General features: G+C 29.3%; 1 protein-coding gene across 1 annotated transcript; it reads left to right on the top strand.

Moving 5' to 3' along the window:
- The first annotated feature begins 5,386 nt into the window (after positions 1-5,386).
- Positions 5,387-7,390, top strand: LOC147816441 (uncharacterized). The gene has a single exon (XM_087155331.1). The coding sequence runs from the start codon at positions 5,387-5,389 to the stop codon at positions 7,388-7,390; it is 2,004 nt and encodes a 667-aa protein (XP_087011457.1).
- Positions 7,391-26,814: the final 19,424 nt, after the last annotated feature.

The raw sequence follows: 26,814 nt of genomic DNA, 5'->3' as shown, positions 1-26,814 counted from the left end.
TTAAAGTATGTAATTTTAAATGGCAAAGTACTAAATTTGTGCACAATCGATTGAATAGTTGCCGAGAAATTGAATTTTAAATATCTTACTTCTTTGAAATTCAATTTCTCCGGAATTATTGAACCTATTTTGCTCAAATTTTGTATTTTGCCAAGTGAAATTATATTCAAAATTAACAATTTACAATTCGAAACTTTTTCGACCATTATTAAATAAAATAATAAAAAATAATAAATATTTACTAAAAATAATTTATTGCATGTAATTATTTTTGGGTAATTTAATCTTTAATCCTTGGAATCAATAGTTTTTTAATACTTTTCTTGCATTTATTTCCATTGTTTTTGTTATTTCCTTTGCACTTCTTAATAATATTTTTAAGATTTTCATCCTCAAATTATCTAAAGAAAAAAGAAAAAAACGGACGTATGGTGAAACAATTTTATTTAATTATACTGGCAATATTGTATATATATGTAGGAAATTCAGTCAACAATTAAATCATTAAATATTTCAGATTCCTTTGACACAAAATTTTTATTGAACTTGCTTTTGATACTTTTTTTTCATTATCTTGTATTAAATAAACAAGTGAAGAACAGAATATTTTTCATTTTAATAATTTATGGCTATGAAATACAGTATGTAACACGGTGTCTTTTTTTGAGTTAAAGATAAACTCTTCCAAACACTGCTTCTGAAGTTTTTTTATTTATAAAGAAAAAGAAAATTATGCTAAAAAAAAAAGAAAGCTCAACTGCAATTTTGTATAAGATTTTGTACATATCAGTCAAACTAAATAAAGCCCTACCCCAAGAAAAAACACAATAAATCAAATAATTTTCTTAAAAAAATATTTATTTTATATAAAGCATAATAATAAATAAATAGTTAAAATATTTCAATAAAAAAAACGAAAAAATTCGGATTTTTTATCAAAAATTCTAAGAAGTGTTCTGCCTCAAATGCAAAATAAAATAGGATTTTTTTATGGAAACCCCAATTAAGATAACCTTAATCCTTCGACGCAGAATTTTTATTAAACATGTTTTTTATAATTTTCTCATTATTTGGTAATAATTTAGATTTTAAAAAAATATTGAAAAATATAAAAGTGAAAATATATAAAAGTGAATAATATATAAAAGTGAAAAATATAATATTTAGCATTTTAATAATTTATAGTTATGAAATACAGCATGAAACACTGGTGTTTTTTTCTGCATTAAAAGCAAGCTCTTCCAGGCACGGCTTATTTCCTAACAATAAAGTTAAAAAATACCAAAATATATTTTTGCTTGTAATTAGAGAGAGAAGAAAAAATATATGAAAGAGGTCACCGGTGTTCCGTCTGCGTCAAACAGTTAAATTTTTCCAAAATAATAACTGTGGATCCGGAATCAGGAAATTTTAATCCCTCACTGGAACATACTTTCACTCAAGTAAGATCAAGGCGATTAAAATGAACTAGTGGGCTGCGCCACCTGCTCGCTAACGCTCGCCAACCCCCGAAAATTGCTACGCAATCTTATATGGTTTGCTTCGCAAACCAAGCTCGCTTCGCTCTCTACTAACTTAGGTACATTGCAAATGCACAAAATTCTAAGAATTCAAAACAATCATGCATGTAACAACTTTTTTTTTTTTAAAAAAATTACATCTTTTTAGTAAATACTAAGTCAGAATAAATTTGAATTCAAATAAATGACATGTAATTCGTTAAACCTATTAGAAATGTGCTATAGTATAAAATCTTAAAGAGTAACAGCACGACTGAGACTCATTTTTCAATAAATAACTAATAACAATAATAAAACAAATAAATTCGTGATATAAATCAAAAATCGTCAAATAAATTCGTAATATATAAATTCGTGAAAAAAAGCGCCTTCGACAAAATACTAAAATAGAGATCTATCGACAAAGACTACTCACTTCTGCCTAGGTTAATAGTATGAGATTGCCGTAGCTGATAGGGTGAATTTCGGAAGAGATCGCATTTGGTGAGAATGCTCTCTCTGGTTATTTCAGTTTCCGTTTTTAAAAGCGCTATATGTTGAGATAGCATGACTTTACCTTATTTATCTTTAATATTTAATTTATTTTAGTTTCGCCCTTTTTCCAAATTTGGTGATACCAAATCATCCAATTTTGTTCAAACCTCACACTTTGTGACCCTTTGAACCTATTGGGTTATTGTTATCCCACAATTGCATTGTACAACCACTTTCCTTAACGATCACATCCCCCTTAATTTAATTTAATTACCTATATATATTTTCGGCCTTAATTTTATTTATCACGACGTTTCAATCATTTAACTTTTTTTAATCATGACTATATCCAATTACTAGTACATATACCAAATATTTCAATCTATTAACTACAATTACACAAATAACTTTACTTTACTTTATTACGCACCAAATAATAAAATTATTAAACTCTTACAAATGGTGCCGTATTTATTATTTTTGTGAGGTTATTTGGTTTGAAATGATGTAACTAATTAAACTTATTAATGAACAGCATTTTTATTACATTATTTGAATTTTTTCTATTTGATTTGGTAGTGATAAAATTGATATAGTATATATTTATAAAAATGTCATAAAATATTCTCAAATTGTTTATTGAACTATATCTAACTGTGTATCTAACTATTTAAATAAGCATACTAATATAATATTACAAAAGTAATTTATTTTGTATTTATGTTTTTTTTTTTTAAAAAAAAAGAGGTATACAAAAAAAATTTTTTTTAGCTTCTATCAACTTTAATGTATATTTATTAATAGTGCTAATTTTATAAGATTAAGGTGCTTTGGTTATAATTTTTTTACACAATCTAATAAGTTATGTATTTTGCTCTATTATTCTACATGAAAAATATTTGATTTTGAACTAAATTAATCAAAGTTTCCATATTGATGGACTGAGTCCCAATTTTGTTTTAAGTTTTGTTGTATGCTGGCCATACCAAGCTGAAGAGACGTCTTCAGTAATTTTTCAGGATTGCTATTTTACCCATCATTTGGATCATTTAAAAAAAAAAAATAATTAAAATTTTTTTTAAAAACTATTCTAATTGTTTTCCTATCTAAACGTAAATTTGATTTTTTAGATAGTAAGAAAAAGATATCTCTCTATTCTAAAAAAAAGTTTTTGCAGTTAATTTTGTCCCCTGAAAAACTTTTTAACTACGTGATGAAAATCTAAGATTAAGGAATCAATTCATTCAGAATCTTTCAGGGAAGACATTTAGGGCATTCAAATCTTTTACATAATTTTAAATTTTTATTTATTTTAGTTTTAAAGCACGATTTTGCAGTTAATAATGAAGAATAACCGCCGTTCACAACAGCCAATCACATGTCTGAAAACGGCAAGCTTAAAAAAGCGATTTACAAGTCTGAATTTTCTTTTTCAGAGATGCAACCAATCACAAAATAGTTAGAATTTCATTCTTCAGTTTTACAACATCTCAACTTATTTCGTATTGATATATTGATTAATCTGATTATTTGTTTTCTAAAACGTTAATTCGTAAGTTTAATCTGGTTTTAAATCTTAATTCGATTTGTTTATTTACAAGTAATGCCTAAAAAGAAAAGACCTAACATTACTAAAAAGTCGCAACTCAATGCGAAAGCTAATCGAAAGCGGGAAAAACGTAAACTTCATAGTATAGAAGAAAATAATGCTCTTTTGCTTATACAACCTAATGATGATTCAACTAACAAAAAAAAAGTTAAACTAACAAAGGTTGAGCTAAAAGAGAATGTGTGTAATTGCTACCATATATGGCAACGTTACTTTTAAAAAGTAACGAGTAAAAGTACAAGTATTTTTAAAAATAGTAACGAGTAAAAAGTAAAAAGTTCGTATTTTAAAAAGTAACGAGTAAAAAGTACAAGTAAAAGTACAAGTACTAAACAAAAAAAGTAACGATTTAAAAGTACATTTCTATGAAATCGAAAATTCAAAGTAACATGAAATTTTATTGAATAATATTCTTATGTTTTTTAATGTTTTTGCAAAATTGTTGTTATTTATTTAATTATTCTTAATTTTGAAAGTTATGGACATTACTTTATTTTTAAATTCGGAGGAATATTATAATATAATTTTATAATATAATCGTATAATATGATTTTAAAATCAAATATAATTTTAATATCAAGCTTTTTATGGATTTGCATGAAAAAGAAATTTTATCTATTTTAATTTTTAGTTTATTATTTTTATTTATTTAAATTACCATTAATTTAAAATTGTTTTACTCTATAGAAGCGCGTTTTAAAAGCACAAACATAAACAAAGCAAACACGGATAGCTTTGATAGCTTTGTGATCTTTGAGCTAGTAAAAAATAATTGAATGTGCAGTATAAGTTGAAACAGAACAGTCTACAGTTTTATTCGTAACAATGGCTAATGCTGAAGTCGTACGAGAAAATCATTTTCCGAACATTTCTGCCTAACGGAATAATTAAAATTTGTAAACGAATTTTAGTATCAGCGGCTAAATTAATACCTTCGAGTTTTCAAGAGTTAAAATAGTAATTATAATAGTTTTCAATAGCACAAATAGTTCTGAAGTTCTTAGAGATTTGACTGGGCGTTGTTTGACAAAGTCGGGCATAAACATAATTTTAGTATAAAATGTAGTAGGTAAAAATGTATTTAGTAAAAAATGTATTAAGACAAAAATGTATTATTAGTGAGTACAAAAAGAAAATTGAAAAACGTAATAACAAAATCCGAAATTTTTTATTTAAAATGTATTAAATAAATGCATAAAACTCGAAAATGAATGAAAATAACTTGCTAATTAATATTTTTATTCATTTTGCAAAATAATTGCATTTCGAAAGTGGTGTCACTGAGAATTTCTCAGAACGTGCTTAGCCACGCTGAATAAGCGCTCCACTGGAGCACTAGAAGGTACGGCAGTATTATATTTCACATATAATTTTTTTACGATTGGATATCGATTCAAAATCGATATGCTTTCCGTTAATTAAAAATAAATCCGTTAATTAATCAATAAATTAAAAAAACAAGCATTTTCTTTTAATTTAATTTTTTTATTTTTTTTAATTTAGAAAGCTTATCGAGTTTTAGAAAAAAGTAACGATTTCATTCGACATTTCCGTTACAAATACTTGTACTTTTTCCCTAAAAAAGTAACGAAAGTACAAGTAAAAGTACTAAATTTAAAAAGTAACGAAGTACAAGTAAAAGTACGTACTTTTTACTTGTACCGACGGTACAAGTAACGAAAGTAAAAGTACTGCCATATATGATTGCTACACAGTCGCAACAACATCGACTTTCATTTGCCCACATCAAACCAGACCTGTAAATACAGAAAATGTGGTTGGAATGCACACTGTACCAATTCGCTTTCGCAATGTTGACAATGATATGGACCAAAATCCTAATCCACCTATTTTAAAATCAAAACAACATGAGTTTGCTGGTGATTTATCGAAATTGTTACCTATCAAAGTGGCAAAACATAGTCTTGGCAAAATGTTTTCAAAATGCAGTTATTGTGGAGCTTTGAGATTTGCTTCTGCAAAAGGGCGCTCTGTTAATTCTTGCTGCCATAATGATAACATACATATACCTCCGCTGCATGAATATCCTTTATTTTTGAAAAACTTACTTCTTTCTGATGAGCAAGAAGCAAAATTATTTAGGCAAAATATCCGTGTATACAATTCATCATTTGCGTTTGCCACTTTTAGTGCTAAATTTCTTCAAGATGAAAGCAGAGGTCCACCGTTGATAAAAATTCAAGGACAAGTATATCACCATGCGACAACATCCCTAAATTCAGCAACCAATGCTCCAAGGAATGGACAAATATATATTTATGACAGTGTTGAGGAGGCTATTAAACTACGCATGAATTTAGACAATCTTCAGTTGACAAGGCATATTGAAAAATTATTAAGGGAAGTCAATCCATATGCACAGAAATATCGGATGCTCAGAGATTTAACTATTCATGATAGTGAATTTGTTTTACAATTTCAAAGATTTATATTCGATGATAAAAGAAGATACAATAAACCTACTTCTTCTGAATTAGCTGCCATTATTGTTTCCAAAGATGGTGTTGTTCCTGTATGCGATTTAACTGTATATCCTAAACAAGAAATAAGAGAAACGAGTATAATAAACCAAAGATCTCAACATGCTGATCCTATGGTCTTTCCTTTACTTTTTCCTAAAGGCGATTTAGGATGGACTTATCAAATGCCTTCGCAAAAAGGAAAACAAATAAGTCCAATTCAATATTATGGGCATAGGTTAGCCTTACGACCTAATGGTCCTTTTAACCCGTTATTGCATGCTGGAAAATTATCTCAGCAGTATGTGATAAATTGCTATTTGTTGGTTGAAAGTCAGCGATTAGATTTCATTAGAAACAATCAAGGAACCCTGCGCACTGAATGCTATCAAGGGTTAATTGACCATGTTGAAAGGAATTCTTTAAATGAAACTGACAGAGTAAGGTTGGGCACAGCTGTTATACTACCAGCTACGTATATTGGGTCACTTCGAAGTATGCAACAACTGTATCAAGATGCAATTGCTATTTGTCGGAAGGTTGGAAGGCCTGATTTTTTTATTACGATGACATGTAATCCGCAGTGGCCAGAAATTACTGAAACTTTAAAAGATCATTTCATTAAAGGTACTACTGTAAATGACATTTCAATAATCGTCACAAAGATTTTCCAAGCTAAAGTGGATGAATTAATTCATGACTTAACAAAAAAACATGTTTTAGGCCCTATTGTGGCATACGTTTATACGATAGAATTTCAAAAAAGAGGGCTCCCACATGTTCATATTCTTGCTTCACTCCGAACAGACTGTAAGTTGTTAAAGCCTGAAGATGTTGACAGATTTATAACTGCTGAGCTTTCTGATGATAACTATCTTCACTCTCATCAACTAAAACACATGATGCATGGACCTCATATTGCAGGCCTTATTTGCTGGAATGAAGAAAAAAAAGAATGCTCAAAAGGATTTCCTAAAGAATTTATCAATGAAACAGATATGACAGGTGATGGTTTTCCAAGATATCGGAGAAGAAATAACATCAATAAATTATACCAATATCCTGCTAAAATAAAAGGCACCACTGTGTATGTAGATAATCGCATGGTTGTACCTCATAATCCGTATCTTTTACTCAAATTTAATTGCCATATAAATGTTGAATATTGCTCCTCAGTGATGGCTATTAAATATATACATAAATATATTCATAAAGGCCATGATAGAGCCAGAATTGCTATTGTTCAAGAGGACAATGAAATTGCAAGCTATATAGATAGCCGCTATATTGGGCTGCATGGCGATTAAACGAAATTCCACTGCATAATAGAAGTCACACTGTTGTTAGGCTTCAAGTGCATCTTCCTGGCCAGCAACACATCAGATTTGAGGAAGGTTGTGAGTCTGCTGCAGTTTCAAATAAAAAAGCATCCCTTACCATGTTATTAGCGTGGTTTAATTTGAATAAAGAAGATCCAACTGCACGTATTACTTTGTACGGTAATATACCAGAAAAGTACTCTTGTAATTACAAATTGAAAAAATGGATGCCAAGGAAAAATAATGTCCATGTCGTTGGACGTTTAATGAATGTTTCTCCTAGAGACTCTGAGAGGTTTTTCTTGAAACTCATTTTATGTAGAGTTCCTGGAGCTTTCAGCTATGAAGATCTGCGAACAAGGTACGATGTATAAAACATTCAGAGAATCAGCAATTGCTATGGGTTTAACTGAATGCTGTGAAGAATCTACAGCAGTTATGGAAGAGGCAGCAGCTAATATGATGCCTAAGCAATTAAGGCACTTTTTCGTGTACTATTTAATATGTGATGAGCCATCAGATGCAGTAAAATTATACAATATTTTTCATGAACAAATGATTGATAAAGATGCCGATGCCAACGATGCTTTAATACACATTGAACAGTTGTTGAATTCTGAAAATAGAAGTTGTAAGGACTTTGGATTACCCGAGCCCCCATTATATGAAGAACTGGTTTATGCTATGGATATAAACGAATCAGTTGAAAAGTTTACTCTGATAAATGCTAAGTTTAACGAAGATCAACTGTTCATTTTTCAAAGAATAATAAAGTCTGTCTCCGATGAATCATCAAATCAGCAAACTTTGTTTTTTATCGATGGTCCAGGAAGAACTGGCAAAACCTTCCTATATAAAGGATTATATCATTATTTTGTGTCAAAGAGCATGAAAGTTGCTTGTGTAGCTTGGACTGGCATTGCGTCAATGTTACTTCCATCTGGAACTACTTCACACAGATTTTTTAATCTGCCTATTGATCTAAGTGACGATGGGATTTGTATTTTAAAAAAATGTGATAAGATTCGCTTAAAAAATGTTGACGTTATTATATGGGACGAAGCAAGTATGATTCCCAGAAAAGCAATAGAAATGATCGATAGAACTTTTCGTGATCTTCTAGCTAATGAGATACCATTTGGTGGTAAGATAATCATTTTAGGTGGAGATTTTCGACAAGTGTTACCTGTCGTTAAAAAAGCTACACATATGCAGGTTATTAATGAAACTATAAAATACTCTTTTCTTTGGTAATTTTTTGAAATCCTCCATTTGACAATTAATATGAGAGTTAAAGCTGGTAACCAAGAATTTGCCAATTGGTTGTTGACAATTGGCAATGGAGAACTTTTACATCTTGATGCAAGCACTCCTGATCTTTATTGTAAAGATATCATTTCTTGGTTTTTTGAAAAAATCGATTGTCTTAATACTAACTTCATTAATCACATCATATTATCACCGCAAAATGATGAAGTTAACAAAGTTAATGAAAATATTTTATCACGTGTGCCAGGTGAAGAGGTTATAAGTTATAGTATTGATAAGGCCACACTATATGGAGTAGATAAATCAGACGGGAGAGAAGCTACTTTAAGGTATTCTATTGAATATTTAAACTCCATAAATCTCCCGGGACTGCCACCTCATCAGCTCAAATTAAAAGTTGGATGCATTGTAATGCTGATCTGGAACATATCTATTGTTGATGGCCTTTGCAATGGAACTCGATTGACCGTTCTTAAAATAGGGAAAAGAGTATTGACTTGCCAAATTGCTACTGGTAATAAAAATGGTAGTATTGTCAATCTTCCAAGAATAGAATTAAATACATTATCAAGTAATTCTTCCTTACCATTTGTGCTTTATCGACGACAATTTCCTGTTAGATTAGCTTATGCCTTAACAATTAATAAGGCCCAGGGCCAAACCTTCGATAAAGTTGGGCTATATATTGAACGGCCTATTTTTTCTCATGGTCAATTATATGTGGCATTGTCAAGATGCACAACGAAGGAGAACATTAAAATATTTATTAAAGATGATCCTGTCATTAACAATATTGTATATAGAGAAATATTATAACATATATATATAATGTCAAATTTATAAATGTATTTAGCGTAAAGAAAATGCTATTGGTGCATTGTTTATTTTAATTCCGCAAAATTAATGCTTTCATTTATAGTTATTTTGCTGAATATTATTAAAATATTTTTTTAAAAATTACCCTGTTCTTAACAATATTGCTTATTGAAAAATATTATAGTGTTTGCATATATATATATATATATATATATATATATATATATATATATATATATATATATATATATATATATATATATATATATATATATATATATATATATATATATATATATATATATATATATATATATATATATATATATATATATATATATATATATATATATATATATATATATATATATATATATATATATATATATATATATATATATATATTGAATTAAATGTGTTAAAAATATATTCATTTCTTTGGGACAAAGTCTGTATTATTGTGATTATCATTTTTTTAAAACAAGTTTCATATTAAGATTATATCTGCACATTGATGTTAATTTCTGACAATTTTGGCTCATTTAGAGAACAAATAGGACATAGAAGGAACTGTAGTCAACGAAAAAAAGTGACATTGATATTGACACACTGCTTATTCTGCATTTAAGAAAATTAATTCTTTTCGATGATAACAGTTAATATTCAGTTTAATATTGAAATATATGAAATCAAAGCATTCTTGGTTTTGCGAAGCAAACCAAGCAAGAATTGCGAAGCAATTCTCCGGGGGTTGGCGAGCGTCAGCGAGCAGGGGGCGGAGCCCTCTAGTAATTATAAATAAAAATACTTATCATAATTGTATTTATGCGTGATCTTATCTATTTTACGAATTAAAAAAATTTCATGATTAGGTTATTTTGGTTCTACTGTCTACTGGCTAAACTATTCTTTTGGTCAATTTTCTTAGTTTTTTTTACAAACAAAAAAAAAAATTTTTTTTTTCGTCTTTCCCAATTTTTATTATTTAATGTTATCAATTATTTGTGAATTAATGTTTTGATGTAAGATTTGGCAGGATTATTTGATTGGTTTTGTTACCATTTCCCTAATGGAGTATCTGATAATTTGGTGTTTATTTGAATTATGTATTACAAAAAAAAAATATTTGGGATAGTGAATTTCCTGAATCGTGTCTGGTAATACAGATGCCTCAAAATTTATTTGGGATTACTTTATTAATATAATTGGGATAAAATATGTCCTGATTGCTCTGGGTAATACCTGAGCTCAACGATTTTTCGGGAATGATTTTTTTAAGAGGTTCTTCCTGATGTTTAACTTTAGTTAATACGATAGTATAAATGAAGTACATTGCGTCATTGCAAAAGCCCAGGTTCAAACCCTGGTCCACTGTTAATTAAGGTTTTATTCATTAAGGAATTTTCTTCTTACTTTTTACTTTTCTTTTGCTGGTAAATTAAGCCAGAATTTTTTTTGATTTCTCCCTGGTCAAAATAGAACCAGAAGTTAATTTTTATTTTTATTTTCCTGATCAAAAATGTATCAGAAGGTTATTCCTGGTCAAAGAAACCAGATGATAAATTATGATTTCCTGGTTAAAGAAACCAGATGATATATAGAAAAAAAAATAATGATTCAAGTGAATTATTAAATAAATTGAATTGTGTTGATGCTCTATGGGAAAAATCATCTGCGTAACCTGTTGAATAATTTAAATATATATACTAAAGTAAATGATTTTTATAATTTACCTTCATTATTTTAAAAGAATAATTAAGTACCTTTTGAGGTAAAACAACTACTTTCTTGCTTTGTTTGAGAACATTATTTCATTTGTTAAGTGTATTTAAAAAAATTTTTTGAATTATATGAATATTTTCTTTCGTAAAACAATTTTGTTTGTAACCATCATTTTTTTTAAAATTGTTGTTATAATAGTACGTTATTTACAAAATCTTTTATAATTAACGATGCTTTAATTATTTAATGACTATTTGTCTAAACGAATAAATATACTAAAGGTCACATGTTGAACTATAAAAAAAAAATTGTTATACAAGATTCTTTGTATACATTTTCCTACTCAATTAATACACAAATTGTGTAAACTAAATATTTAAATGCATCATCATATAAAAATAAGAATAATCTCAAATTTAATAAATTAATGTCACTACGAATCATTTTTTTAACTGTGTTTATCATGAATTTTGCGAATTCTTTGTAAATGTGATTGCTATGAATAATATTTAATGTACTTGGCCATACACTCTGTCTTTACATGTAATTTTTAATATACTTTCAAATCAATTTATCTTTAATTTTATGTTGTATAGAATTTAAAGTACTTGACATTTTATATTTTTTTGTTTGTTTGATCATAATCAATATTTTTATATTTTGCATAAATTGCAATAATTCAATGAATGTATTTTTATGATTTATCATTTTATCGCAATTCCTGATCATGAAACAAAGGTTTTCTTATTAAGCATATTTGTGTGAAAATGGACAATTTCCTATTTTATTCCTCATCATTCCATGCTCTGAGAATTTCAAAAAGAAGAATCTCCCCTCTTATGAATAACTTTTGAACCCCATTTTCAAGTCCCGTTTTTTTGGAATCAAAGACGAGTGTTCAAGGACACTGTCCCTTACGATAAGGTCATGGGGTGAAAGAGAAAACACTGTCCATTTAAATTCCCATCCAGCATGAAATTCCACCACTTGCTCTGGAGTGCATAGACAGATTTTTATGTCCTCTTTGACAGGATGTTGCAAAGATCCTGGTCGATTCCTGTTTCAACATCTTGACAATTTCGTTAATTGGGGAAAACACCTGCAGAAGGGAACCCTTCCCCACAATGTCGAAGGTTAAAGGGAGAGTCCTGTGGAGGAAAGGATCGAATGACGAGATAAGATTGTACTTCTGTGGGCCAACCTCAAGGAATGACCATCAAAACCCTGCTTGTTGACTTCAATAAAACAGTGTCAAGAAAATCCCCCCCCCCCACACTTCCTTAAAAAAAAAGTGAAAGATATTTCTCTCATCTTCTTTTTTCAAGCTAAGACTTTTTTTTTGTTGAAAAAATAGACTTATCACACAATAAACTTTGACTCTTTAATGTACAATACTTGTTATTCTCAACTTTGCAATTTAATTAATTGCGATAAATTTTTATCAGTAAATGAGATGTTTCTTAGATAAGATGTTCTTTATATTGTTATTTGTTAAACCTTATATTCATGAATAGGAGAATAATTCTTAATTTATTTTACTCATTCTAAGCACTTAGTTTTGTATCAGCAATTTGAAAATTATATTGCTAATTAATGAAATATTTTTCTTCAATCCTTTTATCACAATGTCTTATAAATTTTTATTTTTATTAGAGTGTATGGTTAACATTAATTCTGTTTAGCGTATTTTTTGGTTCACATATTTTATGATCAATGAATTCAATGTATGATTATCTCAAACATAGTGCGTTCTTAACGACGTTTCCAATCAAAATTTCATAATTATGTTGATATTACTAATTGACAAATTGTTTATTTATTGCAAAATGCAATCGAATTTTACTTTTGATTCCAATTTAATGTTATTATTCCTTTTATGTCATATTAATTGACAATGATTAATAATTGTATTTACATACTTTTTGTTTTATTTGGCCTTATTCGTTTTTTTCTTCCTCGCTTTAGTTGAGTCACAATATGTTTGAGATCCATGTATTAAAATTTTTTTTAAACTTTTACTGATGTTTCCAATTTGTTGCCCTTAACAATATTTGCTCACCATATAATCATTTTATATTAGTGTTGATTTAAATTGTTTATTTTTTGTGCTTATACGAACTATTACTGCTGTTTCTGTGTTTTTCTTTCCAGTGTTCACGAAAGAGTTATGTGAACATGAGATTTTCTGCCTGTAACAATTGTTGTTAGCTATGTACAGAAATTCAGAGCTGTGTACTGAAATGGGTGACTCCTTTTCCAATTTTATATCTTTTTCTACTTTTACCATTTAATGCCAAGTTTTGAATTTTATTTTATGGTCTTATATTTAAGACAAGTTTTTTAAAAAAAAAAAAAAAAATTTTTTTTCTTTTTCGTTACTTTGTTTTTTAAGCAATTTTTGTCTTCAAACTTTTCGGAAAATTTTTTTTGTTTGAGGAAAATTCTTATATTTTTATTTTTACTTGATTTTCGTTTGAATTAAAATTTTCTTACGACTTCGAAAATTTTATAAAAATTTCCGGTCTGTCCGGGTATTGTCACATTTACACTTAATGTAATGTGACAATTTAATTATCTAATTTATCTAAGCCTTTAATTTTTCTTTAAACGTTTTCCTTTTTCCAATTTAGCAATTTTTTTTAACTTTCTTGTTGACCTTTCTCATGGTCATTGCGGTCATCACACTTCCTGTGGGGAAAGTCAACCAACCCCTCTATTCACGCCTTTCATTTTCTTCTTTTAATTTTAGGGGGGCTAACTAACCAATCTCTTTCCTTTAAATTTCAAACTCTCCGCCTCTTTAAATTTAATTGGCCGTAATTTTTTCTGGTCCTATACCAGTTAAGGAATTTTTAAGTCTTTTTAATACTTTCTCTTTTTCTCGAGCCTTCGGGAGGTTAACTTTTTTTAAATTCTCCGCGATGCGGACTTCGGTCCGTATCGAGGGATTTCTTTTTACATTTTTTTTCTTAACCTTTATCTTAAATTAAATCTATATCTCTAATCAAATTCTGTAAATTTAAAATCAAAATTTTATACCTTTAATTTTCTTTAACATTAAAAGCCCTCTCAAATTTAAGTTTTCTTCTCATATTTATTTTAATGGTTAAATTACTCGTTCCTTTCTATTTAACTTTTTGCATGACGCCTTTGGTTTCTTTAAATTCCCTTGTCACCCATTTCCTTTTAAAAGATATTGTTTTTTTTGTGAGACAAAATGTGTTGGAATCATATTGCTTGTTTGTTACGCAATAATCAAAATAAGTAGTTTTACAAAAATAAATGTTTAGTTGAACAGAAAGTTTTGTGTGATTTTTAGCTTTACCTTTATAGCTATTATTTATCGCCTTTTTTCCTTCTGTATGTGGTGAGTACTTTTTTTATTGTTATGGGCATGCATATATGTGAATTTATTAGTTTTTCTTATTGGAAACATCAGCTTACTGTATTAAATCATATATATATTTTGGATATAGCATGACTTTACCTTATTTATCTTTAATATTTAATTTATTTTAGTTTCGCCCTTTTTCCAAATTTGGTGATACCAAATCATCCAATTTTGTTCAAACCTCACACTTTGTGACCCTTTGAACCTATTGGGTTATTGTTATCCCACAATTGCATTGTACAACCACTTTCCTTAACGATCACATCCCCCTTAATTTAATTTAATTACCTATATATATTTTCGGCCTTAATTTTATTTATCACGACGTTTCAATCATTTAACTTTTTTTAATCATGACTATATCCAATTACTAGTACATATACCAAATATTTCAATCTATTAACTACAATTACACAAATAACTTTACTTTATTACGCACCAAATAATAATTTTATTAAACTCTTACAAGCCACCTTAGCTGGATTTGGCATGTGACATTTTTAACGGCAATCATTGGTCGATTTTCTAGCGTTGCCATTCGGGGAGTTGTAATGAGACTTTTTTTTTGTCGCCGTGTAAGAGAAATATATATGTATATAGATAATCTATTAGAATATATCACATTTACTGATTATTAGCATAATAATTACTTATGAAGTTTAGTCAGTGTCATAATATTTAACGCATTTGACTAGAGTTTCTAATGCGCATGTTTAATAGTAATTTCCCTCGCTACCAGATAGACATGGTCAGTTTTTTGTTTACCTAAGATGTGGACGCACGCCATTTGCGCACGCAGTTCATACGAATACTTTGTACTAGCTAAACGGTTTTAATTCTTTTAGGTTATATTTACTTTTTTTTTCGTTTTTTAAAGCACTTAACCTGAAAAAAAAACGCATACGTAGGATATACCGTATCAATGTATACTAGGCAATGGCTGTGAGTAAATGTGTACCAGGCAGTGGCACTTGAATTTAAAAAACATCAATGTAGGGTAAACCAGGCAATGACCACTTTGATTAATCCGATTGCTAACAATAGCCGTTATCCATTCACAAATATTTTCATTCATCTTCTGTAACGATATAAAAATTTATAAACTTCAGATTTCAAAAATGGTCAATCATATATCATCAATAGTTGATGATAGATAAAAAAATATTGAATTTTAAAGTTATTATTTTAAATTAAAACAGAAGAATGAATCCGTATTTCACATAGTGCTTTTTTAACTCTACAACGGCAGATTTATTATCGCAAATTATTATCGCATTAAACTTGATGAAGTTTTCGCAAATTCATGAAATTATTTAATTCGCGGTACACTTGAAAAAAAAAATTATTTTTCCGCAAGATTCTAGAGAAATAAAGCAACAGATAGGGGGGGGGGGGAACATAAGTACATATGTTGCCGAGGTTTGTTCCCATCGGTCGGTCAGTTACTTTTAATACAAGAATCATCCTAAGTCCATTTTTTTTCTGCTCTTAAAGGTCACCTTGAACGTTATTTATTTATTTTTTCTAAATTGTAATTCGGGGTTACATTTCCTGTCGGCAAATTGAAAATTTAATTGGAGTTACGCTGAAGCAGAATTTCAAAAAAATTGTTTAAAAAAAACTGATGTTTGAAAAGAAAATTTTTTCTTTTCTTTTTCTTTCTTGCAATACTTTTCAACAAATATGACAAGCATATTTTTAAAAAAAATCCGACTTATGAATTTTTTTTGTCGTTTACGTTGGTTTTTCAATTGCAGGGCAACCAAGTGTTTGTGTAAAACTCGTTTCTCCAGCCGATTTCTCAGGCACCTCCCTCAGATTTCTCTTTGTTCCTGTACTTGAAAACTACCCTGACATGAACATTATGTCGGAAACTGACAAAGTAAAGAAGCTTTGCAACTAGACTCAACGGAATATTTTACCACACACGATTTCTTTAATGTCATATAATTCTTAAAAACGTGTATAGAAGAAGTTTTACTTACAAAAAGGACACCTGCTTGACGAGTACTTAGTTGAAATGGGACGGTTACACATATTATGGGAGTATATTATATGGGATTGTTATGGGTGTGCTGCTTATAAAAAAACTGGTGAGCCCCGGGATGAGAGGTTGCTGTGACCTTTCACTAATCGGTAAATTATTCTTGGCCATTCGGCATATTAACGAAAATGCATTTCTCATATTTTATTTAGAAAACACAAATGAAATTATTAAGAAGTTCACTTTTTTTTGTTATTTTTAACGAAAAAGAATGCATAAGCATCGCTTTAGGTATCCATTTCGCAATTATTAAATTTTCTACAAATCTGATCCCTTCCTTGTCATTGAAGAGCTATAGTCTCCAATCACTGGTCATGGAGCTCCTGTTTTCGAATACAAATGAGCCAGTTTCATCTAAAATTGAAAGATACCAACTAGCTCATCTTCAATAATCCCCTCAGCCTTCTTTTATGAAGAAAAAAAAACCCTTCAAATGTCGTAGTAAATATCGATTCTCAGTTTTTCACAACTGCTAAGTGCCTTAATAACTGACCAATCGTAGTTCATTTATTAGAATAATTATGCATAAATAGTTAAATCTCTAATATATTGGTGGAAAATAGCATGTAGTGAAAGTATTAGCAACGCGTATTATGAATTTTATTCGGCAAAATGATATTGCCCCCCCCCCAAAAAAAAAAATACAATTTCGCTTCGCCCCTGCGTGCACAACGGATATATTAGTGAAGCTCAGTGATTAACTCGAAAAAAATATTTTAAAGTATTTTATATTTTACTGCCGGCGTTGAACAGACGACATAATTCTGAGTTAACGACTATAAATATTCCACGGCGTAGCCTTGTTATTTTGAACACAATCTAGAAATCAAGGAAACTCCTGGAACAAACATTGGGACAAACTAGTCTTCGTGGAGGACGTTTTGATGCAACTAACTGGCATTTGCGTTAAATGGAGAGGAAATCCACGAAAACCTCCCGCGTTTAGCCCGACGTCAAGGGGATTCTGATCCATGTTTACCTACCACTAAGGATATTTTACGTCAGCACTGTGATCGGGGCAATCCGGAAGCAGAACTTGTATCAACCAGCCATTGCTGGGATTCGAACCTAGATCTCCTTATTGGGAGATGAACTTCTTATCCTTTGAGCCACCGTGCCTCTATTTTAAAGTAATGAAAAAGTATTCTGAATGTATGCTTTTTGTAAATTCAGTTTTCCCTAGGGAAAAAATTAATAATCACAAATAGGAGAAAATTAACTTCTTGTCTTGAATCCACCTAAATTCTGAAAATATTTATTTACTCTAAAATTCTATTTATTTAATTAAGGTTTAGTTTAATTTTATCATACCACGGAATGTTTTCAAAATAAAAACGACCTAAGGAGTCATGTTAGTAAAGTTGTTACTCACCTGTTGAAAAGAATGTTATCGTACAAAATCAGCAGTATGAGCTGTCTGCAATATAATCATGTTGGTTAAGTATTGTACACAATTTTGAATGGTGAATGAGATTTTTATATTTCATTTTTTTGCCACAAAGCGGGTGTTTCCGTAGTGTAGTGCTTATTACATGCGCTTCACACGCGAAAGATAGCCGGTTCGATCCCGGCCGGAAGCAAATCTGTTGTATTTCTTAATTATTTTTTTTTATATAATGTTGTAATGAACTACAGCCATTTTTTTTCCCGAGCACCAATTTTCTCACAAAAATAATCGAATATTTTTTGTACGAATGTGAAACAGAAAGACGAAACATTAATCTATAACGCTGTATTATAATAATGTCCCATCTTCCTTTTATAATAACAGAGAAAAGTAAGAAGATAGCACAAGGTTTTATATTTTACGTATTGATAATACTAAACATTTTAAAATTATGTTTGAATGATAAAGTAACTAAAAACATTTGAAGTATTTACGCAATAATTAAAATTAAAATTTTTTTTTATGCAGTCAATGAAATTCATGCAATTAGTGAAATAATTAGTCTGATTAACTACTATATTATTATGATGGTGAAATTTTTAAACAGCACGTCAAAATTTACAAACCTTTTATTCATTTTTTAAAGATCTCGAACTTTCGACCCTCTAATTATGGGTGGGGGGGGGCAGCCACAATCTGAAAAAAATTGATCACAATTATTAGTTCCATTAATGTTACTTTTACTTTTTGCCTATTTTGCCATATGATAGCAACCATTTAATTTAAACGAATCGAAAGATTTTTCCAAACAATTACAAAACTCGTTTTTATAAACACGTATTTATTTAAAAATTGATAATTCATTACTTTTATAATTAATTAATTAATATTTCAATTAAAAATTAATAATTTACTACTTTAATTTATAATAATTTATTACTTTTACATGCTACATTACTTTTCGTGTGACTTGACACAAGTGACCTACTTTACATTAGCGTTTACCACACTAACTAATAAGACATAAATGCTTTAAATGGATCTATGCATCGAAGGTCAAAGCTCATTCAAAAATCTTAAAAACAAGGTATTTCTTCCAGACTTTTAAATTTTTTAAATATCTTAATGTGTGATAAGAGTGGGATCACAAAAACGTTAAATAGTTTGCGCAGACGATATTTAAAGTATCGTCACAAAAACTTACTTTCTTTGAATAAACACATCTTTTTCCCATCAACTTTTGATTCCTTATTCCCCTCTTCCCTGACTCAAATCTGGAAACATGGTCCTATGCTCAACACAGCAGCCTAAAGTTTGGTTCTTTTACTTTTTGAGTATTTTGTCATATCTCTGCAGGACCGGATTAAGACCTCTTGAGGCCCTAAGCACTGAAAATATTTTGGTGCCTCCATCTTACAATTAAAAATATATCCCATATTAAGTCGCGTGTTGTTTCAAAATATAAAAGCAGCATTTTATAAAAGAAAATATTTATTCAAATTTTAAAAAAAATTAAAATAATATAAACAAAATATATCATAACTGCTAATTACAAATTTTGTGAAAAAAAAATCGTTTTTTTTTTTTTTATATTGAAGTTTCACTGACACTTAAAACTACAAGATTCACATAGTGTTTTCTATAGTAACTACTGACGATATATATTTCGAAATTCTTTGTATAAAATTAAGTGTATAAATAGGTTTGTTAGAGGTCGTAAATTAATACTTATATGAAAAAAAATCCAACTTTAACGAAACATAATCGAGATTCATTAGATTAAATGCATGGCACTCTCCTACAATAGAAAAAAATATTTCGTAAGAAGTGTAAAAGTGTCACGTAAAATATTTATTTTGGTTTACACTATGTATATCTAAATAGTTTTTTCTACTTTTTTTAATTACGAAGTCTTTGGTTAATATCTTCGTAGTTAATTTGTCGCAATACACCAGCTTCGATACACAAAGATAAGGCATCTAGTCTTTCCTGTTGCATTGTTGTGGTTCTTAAGGGGGTTTTAATGTATTTTAACTGTGAAAATGAACGCTTAGCTGTACAATCAGAAACCAGAAACACTAAAAATTTACGAAGGTTTATGTCCACATTCGAGAAGGCACTTTCAACATTATCTTCTACTATGTTTTTATTTTTTATAAAGCTCGGCATGATTGAATTTCTTTTTTCTTGCAGTTTGTTTCCATGAATTCATGATGCACATATGCATGGAATTGCTTTGGCTCTTCTGCTAAATCAGTATTTAGGTTTTCTGGGTAAGATTTAATTAGTTTTTCGCAGAATTGGTAATAACCTTGTAAGTCAGTGGCCAGCGATGTATCACCCAGGAAAGAAAATATTTAAAAAAAGTTTCCTCATAGGTTACGCCTCTTCGTTTCATTTCAGTAATGTGTTTATCTACAATTTCATAAAAAGGTGAGATACGAAATTTATCTCTTTCTTTCAGTCGAATTTCTACTGAATATTCGTCATTAATCCATTTTACATTTTAAAAAAAAAGAAGAAAAAGATCTCTTGATTTTTAAAATTTCGATACATACAAAAGGAATAAACGAAAATTTTAGAAATCAATGTTTTCTAAGTAAAGGTACATCAAAATTAACCATTTTAACCAGGCTATTTGTCACACACCTGACTTCGGCTTTTCTTAAAAACAAATTAGTGATTTTGTTAAAACAAAATTTAACTTATAATATTTCATTAATTCGCCTTTAAAAAACCCTCCAAAATTTAATAATTAAAATTATCTGCCCAATGAAAAAGAAGATTCCCCAAGTATTGTTTATAAAAACATTTTCATTTTCAATAAACAATAGGAAAAAAAAAAGAGGAACCAATTTAAATAAAATAAATGGTTACTTAGGTCAAATCTAAAATTTCTGCATGAATCTCTGCATGATTCTCTTTATAGGCCTGTTCCTAGGGTAGACGGAAAAAAAGGTCCTGGAAAAAAAGGTACGGAAAAAAAGGTCCCGGTAAAAAAGGTCCCTGGAAAAAAAGGTACGGAAAAAAGGGTCCCTGGAAAAAAAGGTCCCGGTAAAAAAGGTACCTTCATAGGGAAAATCTGTAGGGATATTTCCCCTCTCGCTTTCTGGGCAGCATGAATGCTTCTCGCTGTTTCAATGAATATTCTTTTTATCTGTAATAATTCAGATTAGATCATTGAGGTAAGGAGAAGGGTTATGGGCTGGTATTACGCTTTTTTTTTAAAGTTTTATTTCATTTATTTATTCTTCTTTGATTATTTTTTAAAGCGGGAAGATACTATTTAAATTTTTCAATAATGTTTTACTTTTTTTTTGTTAATTTTTTAAGTGAAAAATGTGTTATTTTCTATTTTAAATTATATTTTGTAAAGAAGTTGCTAATGTGAGGCTTAAAGTAGCCAATCGGGGAAGTTTGGAGAATTTATGTGTTGGATGTTTATTCGTGATTGGAAGTGAAAGTATTGGTCCTTTTTAATTAGTTAAAAACGCGCGACACGAAAAAAAAAAAAAAAAAACATGCACGGAACAGCAAAATGCGCTTCAATCTAATCTTCTCATTTCAAATATTTTCCCCTGCAGAATTTTCCCTACACAGGTACCTTTTTTACCGGGACCTTTTTTTCCGGGGACCTTTTTTTCCGTACCTTTTTTTCCGGGACCTTTTTTTCCAGGTACCTTTTTTTCCGGGACCTTTTTTTCCGTACCTTTTTTTCCGGTACCTTTTTTTCCTAGAACCGTTCCTAGATCGTAGTCCGTAACTTTTTTTTAAAAGAGTCACAAAAATCAAATAGTAAAATAAAAAGTAAACAATGCGAAAAAAAGTAAGATAATGAAAGTAAAATAATCTAAGCACGAACGAAGTTGAAACAAAATATTTTAAGCTAAAAGGCGTAAAGTGTTTAATAAAATGTTTAATTGTATGTATATGTCACGGCGAAAGACCGAAATCGGTGGTTGTTGATTTTCACCGGTGAATGTCGACAAACACAGATATGCTTTGGTGAATGTCCGAAATATTTATTACATTCGATTTGATATAAATTTATTCGTGGATATAATTACATTTATTCGATATTTTAACCCTACACTGATGTTTTTTTAAGGTTAAGTGCCACTGCTCGGTATACATTTGCCCGGTATACCCTACACTGATGTTTCTTCTAATCTATCGTCAGTAAGTATTAAAATATAGAATAAATATAAATATATCAAATAAATATAATAATATTAACGAATAAATTAATATAAAAATGGATATAGCAAATATTTCGGACATTCACCAAAGCGACTACGTGAATGTCGACATTCTCCAGATTCCGGTGTTTCACCGTAACATATATACGGGAAATTAGTTACTGATTGTAGCTTAAATCATGTTATTGGTTAAAAATTATATTAATCAAGAAACTTTTCTTTCACTAGACATCAAACTTTCTTATAACAGATCCTAAGTCACCACTTATTACTTTATCGCTAACTCTCCTCCCACCCACTCGAAAGAGAAAAAATTTGAATTTTTTGAGATATGGACCTTTTCTCTAAAAAAAGGAAGCGGGGGGAGGGAGGGAAGAGTTGCCTATAGGATGCTTAAAGATATCTGAGATGAAAGGATGTTCTCTGTGGAAAATCAATTGGTTACATTTGTCATGTCCTTAAATTAGTTCTTCTCAGAATTTGACTTCTTATTTCAACCCATATGTTGTTAAGAATCAGGGTGGTCCTTTTCCGGAGCCTTTGAATTCATGAAATCGGATGCTGGCAATATACCACTTTTCTTGTTTTTACGCACGGAAAGCTAGATCAAGTTAAATTAGACCACGTTTCATGGTAGTCCTGTGCTTATAATAAAATAACACCAACAACAATATTTCGTACTCCATTAAAAAAAAAAAAAAAAAAAAAAATGAACGACGGAAATACGTTTTTTTATTTAGTTATTTGATATTAGTTCAATCTCATGTACGCACGAGCTACAAGTAAATTAAGCACAATTATTAAATTTAATTTTAGTGAAAAAAATTTTTATCTGTTCAAACTATCATTTTAACAAAAATTGATTACGGAAATTAGGCAAAATATTCATATTGTACTTAAGTATCTAATCCTAAAAATATTTACAAAATTAGCATTTAATTCTATTATCTTAAATATGTCTTTGTCAAGAAAATATATTTATATTTTAAAATATATGTTAAAGTGTATTCATAATTTTGATTCATTAAGGATTTTTCTTCATTAGTTATTAAACATATTCTTAAATTCATTTAGTAAATATATCTTTCTAAAATTAGCTATTTAGTTTAATTTGAAATTTTTAGTGGTTTTCCTTATTTCCTAATTATAATTTTAACATAGTTCGTTATCAGATGTACAAAATATAATTTACTTGCACTGAACCCAATTCAATGATTGAAAATTTGATTTTATTGTTACTTATTTCTTACATTTGATTTAAAAATTAATTTAGTTTTAATGGGTAGTGGGTACTCTTTTTAATGTATTTTTCTCCGTCGGCGAACATCCGGATCACACTGCGAATTTACACATCTTTTGAGCTCAACTTGTATAACATTTGTATTTATACAAGACTCTAAGGCAGAGGTGTCAAACTCAATTTCGCAGAGGGCCATATATTAAATTTAGAATATGTAGGCGGGCCAGATGCAAATAAAAAAATGTACTGAATTATTATAAAATTTTACTTATCTAATTATATAGTTTATAATATACGGTTGTTAAGAATCATATCAAAGTTATAACTCTACCTGTTATAAATACCTGACTTCTCTTGTTTTTGACAAGCTCATTGATGTCAGCAATTATTTTAAGAATTGATTGGAGATGTTTATTCGTAAGTTTTGCACGATGTTTGTTCTCATTTATTTTCATGACGGAAAGCATCTGCTCGCATAAAAAGGTGCTACCAAACATGCATGCTTTTTTAATTCCGTATAGTTATCCAAACTCTTGAAATATTGTGTATAAAATGTAAGAGCGTTAACTTCTTTAAATTTTTCTCTCAAAATACTGTCCGATTGAAGATTTATCAACTCCATTTGCAAATGAACTGGTGCCTGTGAAGCTTCAAAATTGAATGTATTGAAAATTGGGAATTCTGTTTCATTCATTTTGTGGAAGTCTTCAAAACGATTGCTGAATTTCGTGATCAGATTTTGCAAAAGTTGAGAATATTGATCCAATTTATTTTTGTTTCACCGTGCCAAATGATTTTAAATGAGGGAAATGATCCAAAGTTTGATTTTTTACCTGATTTTCCTACAGCCTCAACTTTGTTTCAAAGGCTTGAATACATGAATACATTTGAGTGACAATCAGATTTTTACCCTGTAACTTTACATTCAGATCAGTCAAGTGTTAATTCATATCTACCAAAAAGGCACTATCAATCCACCAGTCATTGTCACAATCAATTGGGTTGCCTTTTTCTAACATGAAAGCTTGAATAGGGTCACGTAAGGAAAAAATCTTTCTAAAACTACTCCTCGACTGAGCCAACGAACTTCGGTGAAATAAGGGACATCAGAAAAATTTTCGTCCAAATCTTGTAAAAACTGCCCGAACTGTCGGTGATTTAGTCCTCTGCTCCTTATAAAATTTACTATTTTAATTATAGGTAGCATGACATGGTCTATTTTTAAATGTTTGGATGCCAATGATTCCTGATGAATTATACAGGGAAATCCCACAAAATTCCCTGATGTTTTCTGTTTTAATTTAGTTACAACGCTCGAATGCTTGTCAGCCATGGCCGGAGCGCCATCCGTAGTTGTGCTGCTAAGTATATTCCAGTCGAAGATTCTGCTTGTTGCTAAGAAATGGCGTTACTGTCTATCTCTCTCGCTTGTCTAGACACGCGCTGCCCTTGAAATTACTTATAAATGTAGTGTGCACATTTTAAAACTTCCGTAGAGGAATCGAGTGAAGTGTAAAAGCTCTAAAAAACACGATTCTTCTTTCTGTGACACATCGCGATAGCGGGCCGTATTGATACGAACCGGGGGCCGGATGTGGCCCGCGGGCCGTATCTTTGACATGACTGCTCTAAGGACTATGAAACCTGTAATAATTCTTTCTTCATCACAAAACCAACCTCTATTCAAATTTCAAATCTTAAAACCTAATTTCAATGTTCGATATATATATATAAAATCATAAGTGATGCAAAGTGTGTGGACATATTTGTGCAAATATTACCTCTCCTCTACAAAAATATTTTCGAAAAATGATTCTTAAACACAGCTTCTTTTTCTTCCTGTAATGAATAAAAAAAATTTTTAACGTAAAATTTTGAAATAAATAGGTGTCAACACAACCGTTACGTAATTTGCTTTTTTGCAGTTGCAATGAGAGTATTAATTGAAAATATAGTGTAAGCAAATGTTTTTATAAAACTGTGCGGCACATAAAAACAAAAACAAGCACAAAAACTAAAAACATGCATAACACAGTTTTTTTTTTTTTTTTACCTCAAAAATCACATTTTTTACAGCATGAAATCATTACATCAAAATTTTTTATACATTTTTTTACATAAAAAATCAAACTTATTAGTAATTATTAATTTTGCTATTTGCTTGCGAAATTTCCTTGCTTTAAAAAAATCAATTATTGATAAATTTTTGAATATGAATGAAAATAAATATTTTTTTTAAACTAAAATTTTTTTTTTTGATTTTATATTTTAGTCTAACGATAAGTCTGATAATCTAATACATGTTTTTAGTAGCTTATAGACTGTTTTATGTAATTAAAATATACCAAATTATATTTTTTTCTTGTAATTAGAACGTCAGAAAAAAATTAATGTAATAGGAACCCCAGGGTTAAAGGGTTAAAGGGCTAAATATACGATGTACTGTTGGATAATCCCACTAAATTATTTTCATGGAATATTATTATTTTAGTTTCAAGAATTCCAGTGTGCAGCACCACCTTTAAAGATATATTTTTCATTTGGTAATTTTTTAAATACATAACACTGAGAAATAATTTATATTTTTAAATACTTATTTATTTTTATTTTCTGTTGCATGAGATGTTGGAACTGTACTTAACATTTTGTTTTCAAGTTTATATTCAGTTTCTTGAAATATACAAGCTACAGCTTTTGTTGTAATTTAATAATATATTCCTAACTAAGATTTTTTAAAATTCACACGAGTGAATACTAAGTAATCAGTCTCTCTGTTACGTATGGAGTGATAGGAAGAGGAAGATAATGCATTTCAGTTTATAATGTGATACTTTAAGGTCATGTATTTTTTGTCTTCAGTGATAATTTCAAAGAAGCAGACAAGTGTATATGTATGTATTTTAACTTATATGTTCTTTATAAACTTGTACATGCAGACAAAAAATAAATTAAAAATATCATTGTGAAAAAAATCTAACTTTCGAACAAAACTGATTTCAGATTTGAAATTTTCACCCCCGAATTAGGTAAGATTAAGCAGTAAAAAAAGTTATTAGAGATGCTGGCATAAATACTACAGGTACTATATTTAATAAATCAGTGCAGATTTTGGCATACGCCGATGATGTGGATATCATCGCAAGATCTAGGACAGCACTGAGTGAAAATTTTTTGGCACTGGAAAAATCAGCTAGAAAAATTAACTTAAAAGTGAATGTAGAGAAAACAAAATATATGTATTGTGGTACAAAGGAAACCATCCCTAAATTGTTTAAAATAGATTCTTTTAAATTTGAATCTGTAAAAAATTTTACTTATCTAGGATCAGAAATAAACTATCAAAA

The sequence above is a fragment of the Parasteatoda tepidariorum genome, chromosome 1, assembly GCF_982258835.1.
Source record: "Parasteatoda tepidariorum strain Cologne lab strain chromosome 1, Ptep-v5.0, whole genome shotgun sequence".
In the NCBI taxonomy this organism is placed as follows: Eukaryota; Metazoa; Arthropoda; class Arachnida; order Araneae; family Theridiidae; genus Parasteatoda; species Parasteatoda tepidariorum.
This window is presented reverse-complemented; position numbering and strand designations above follow the sequence as displayed.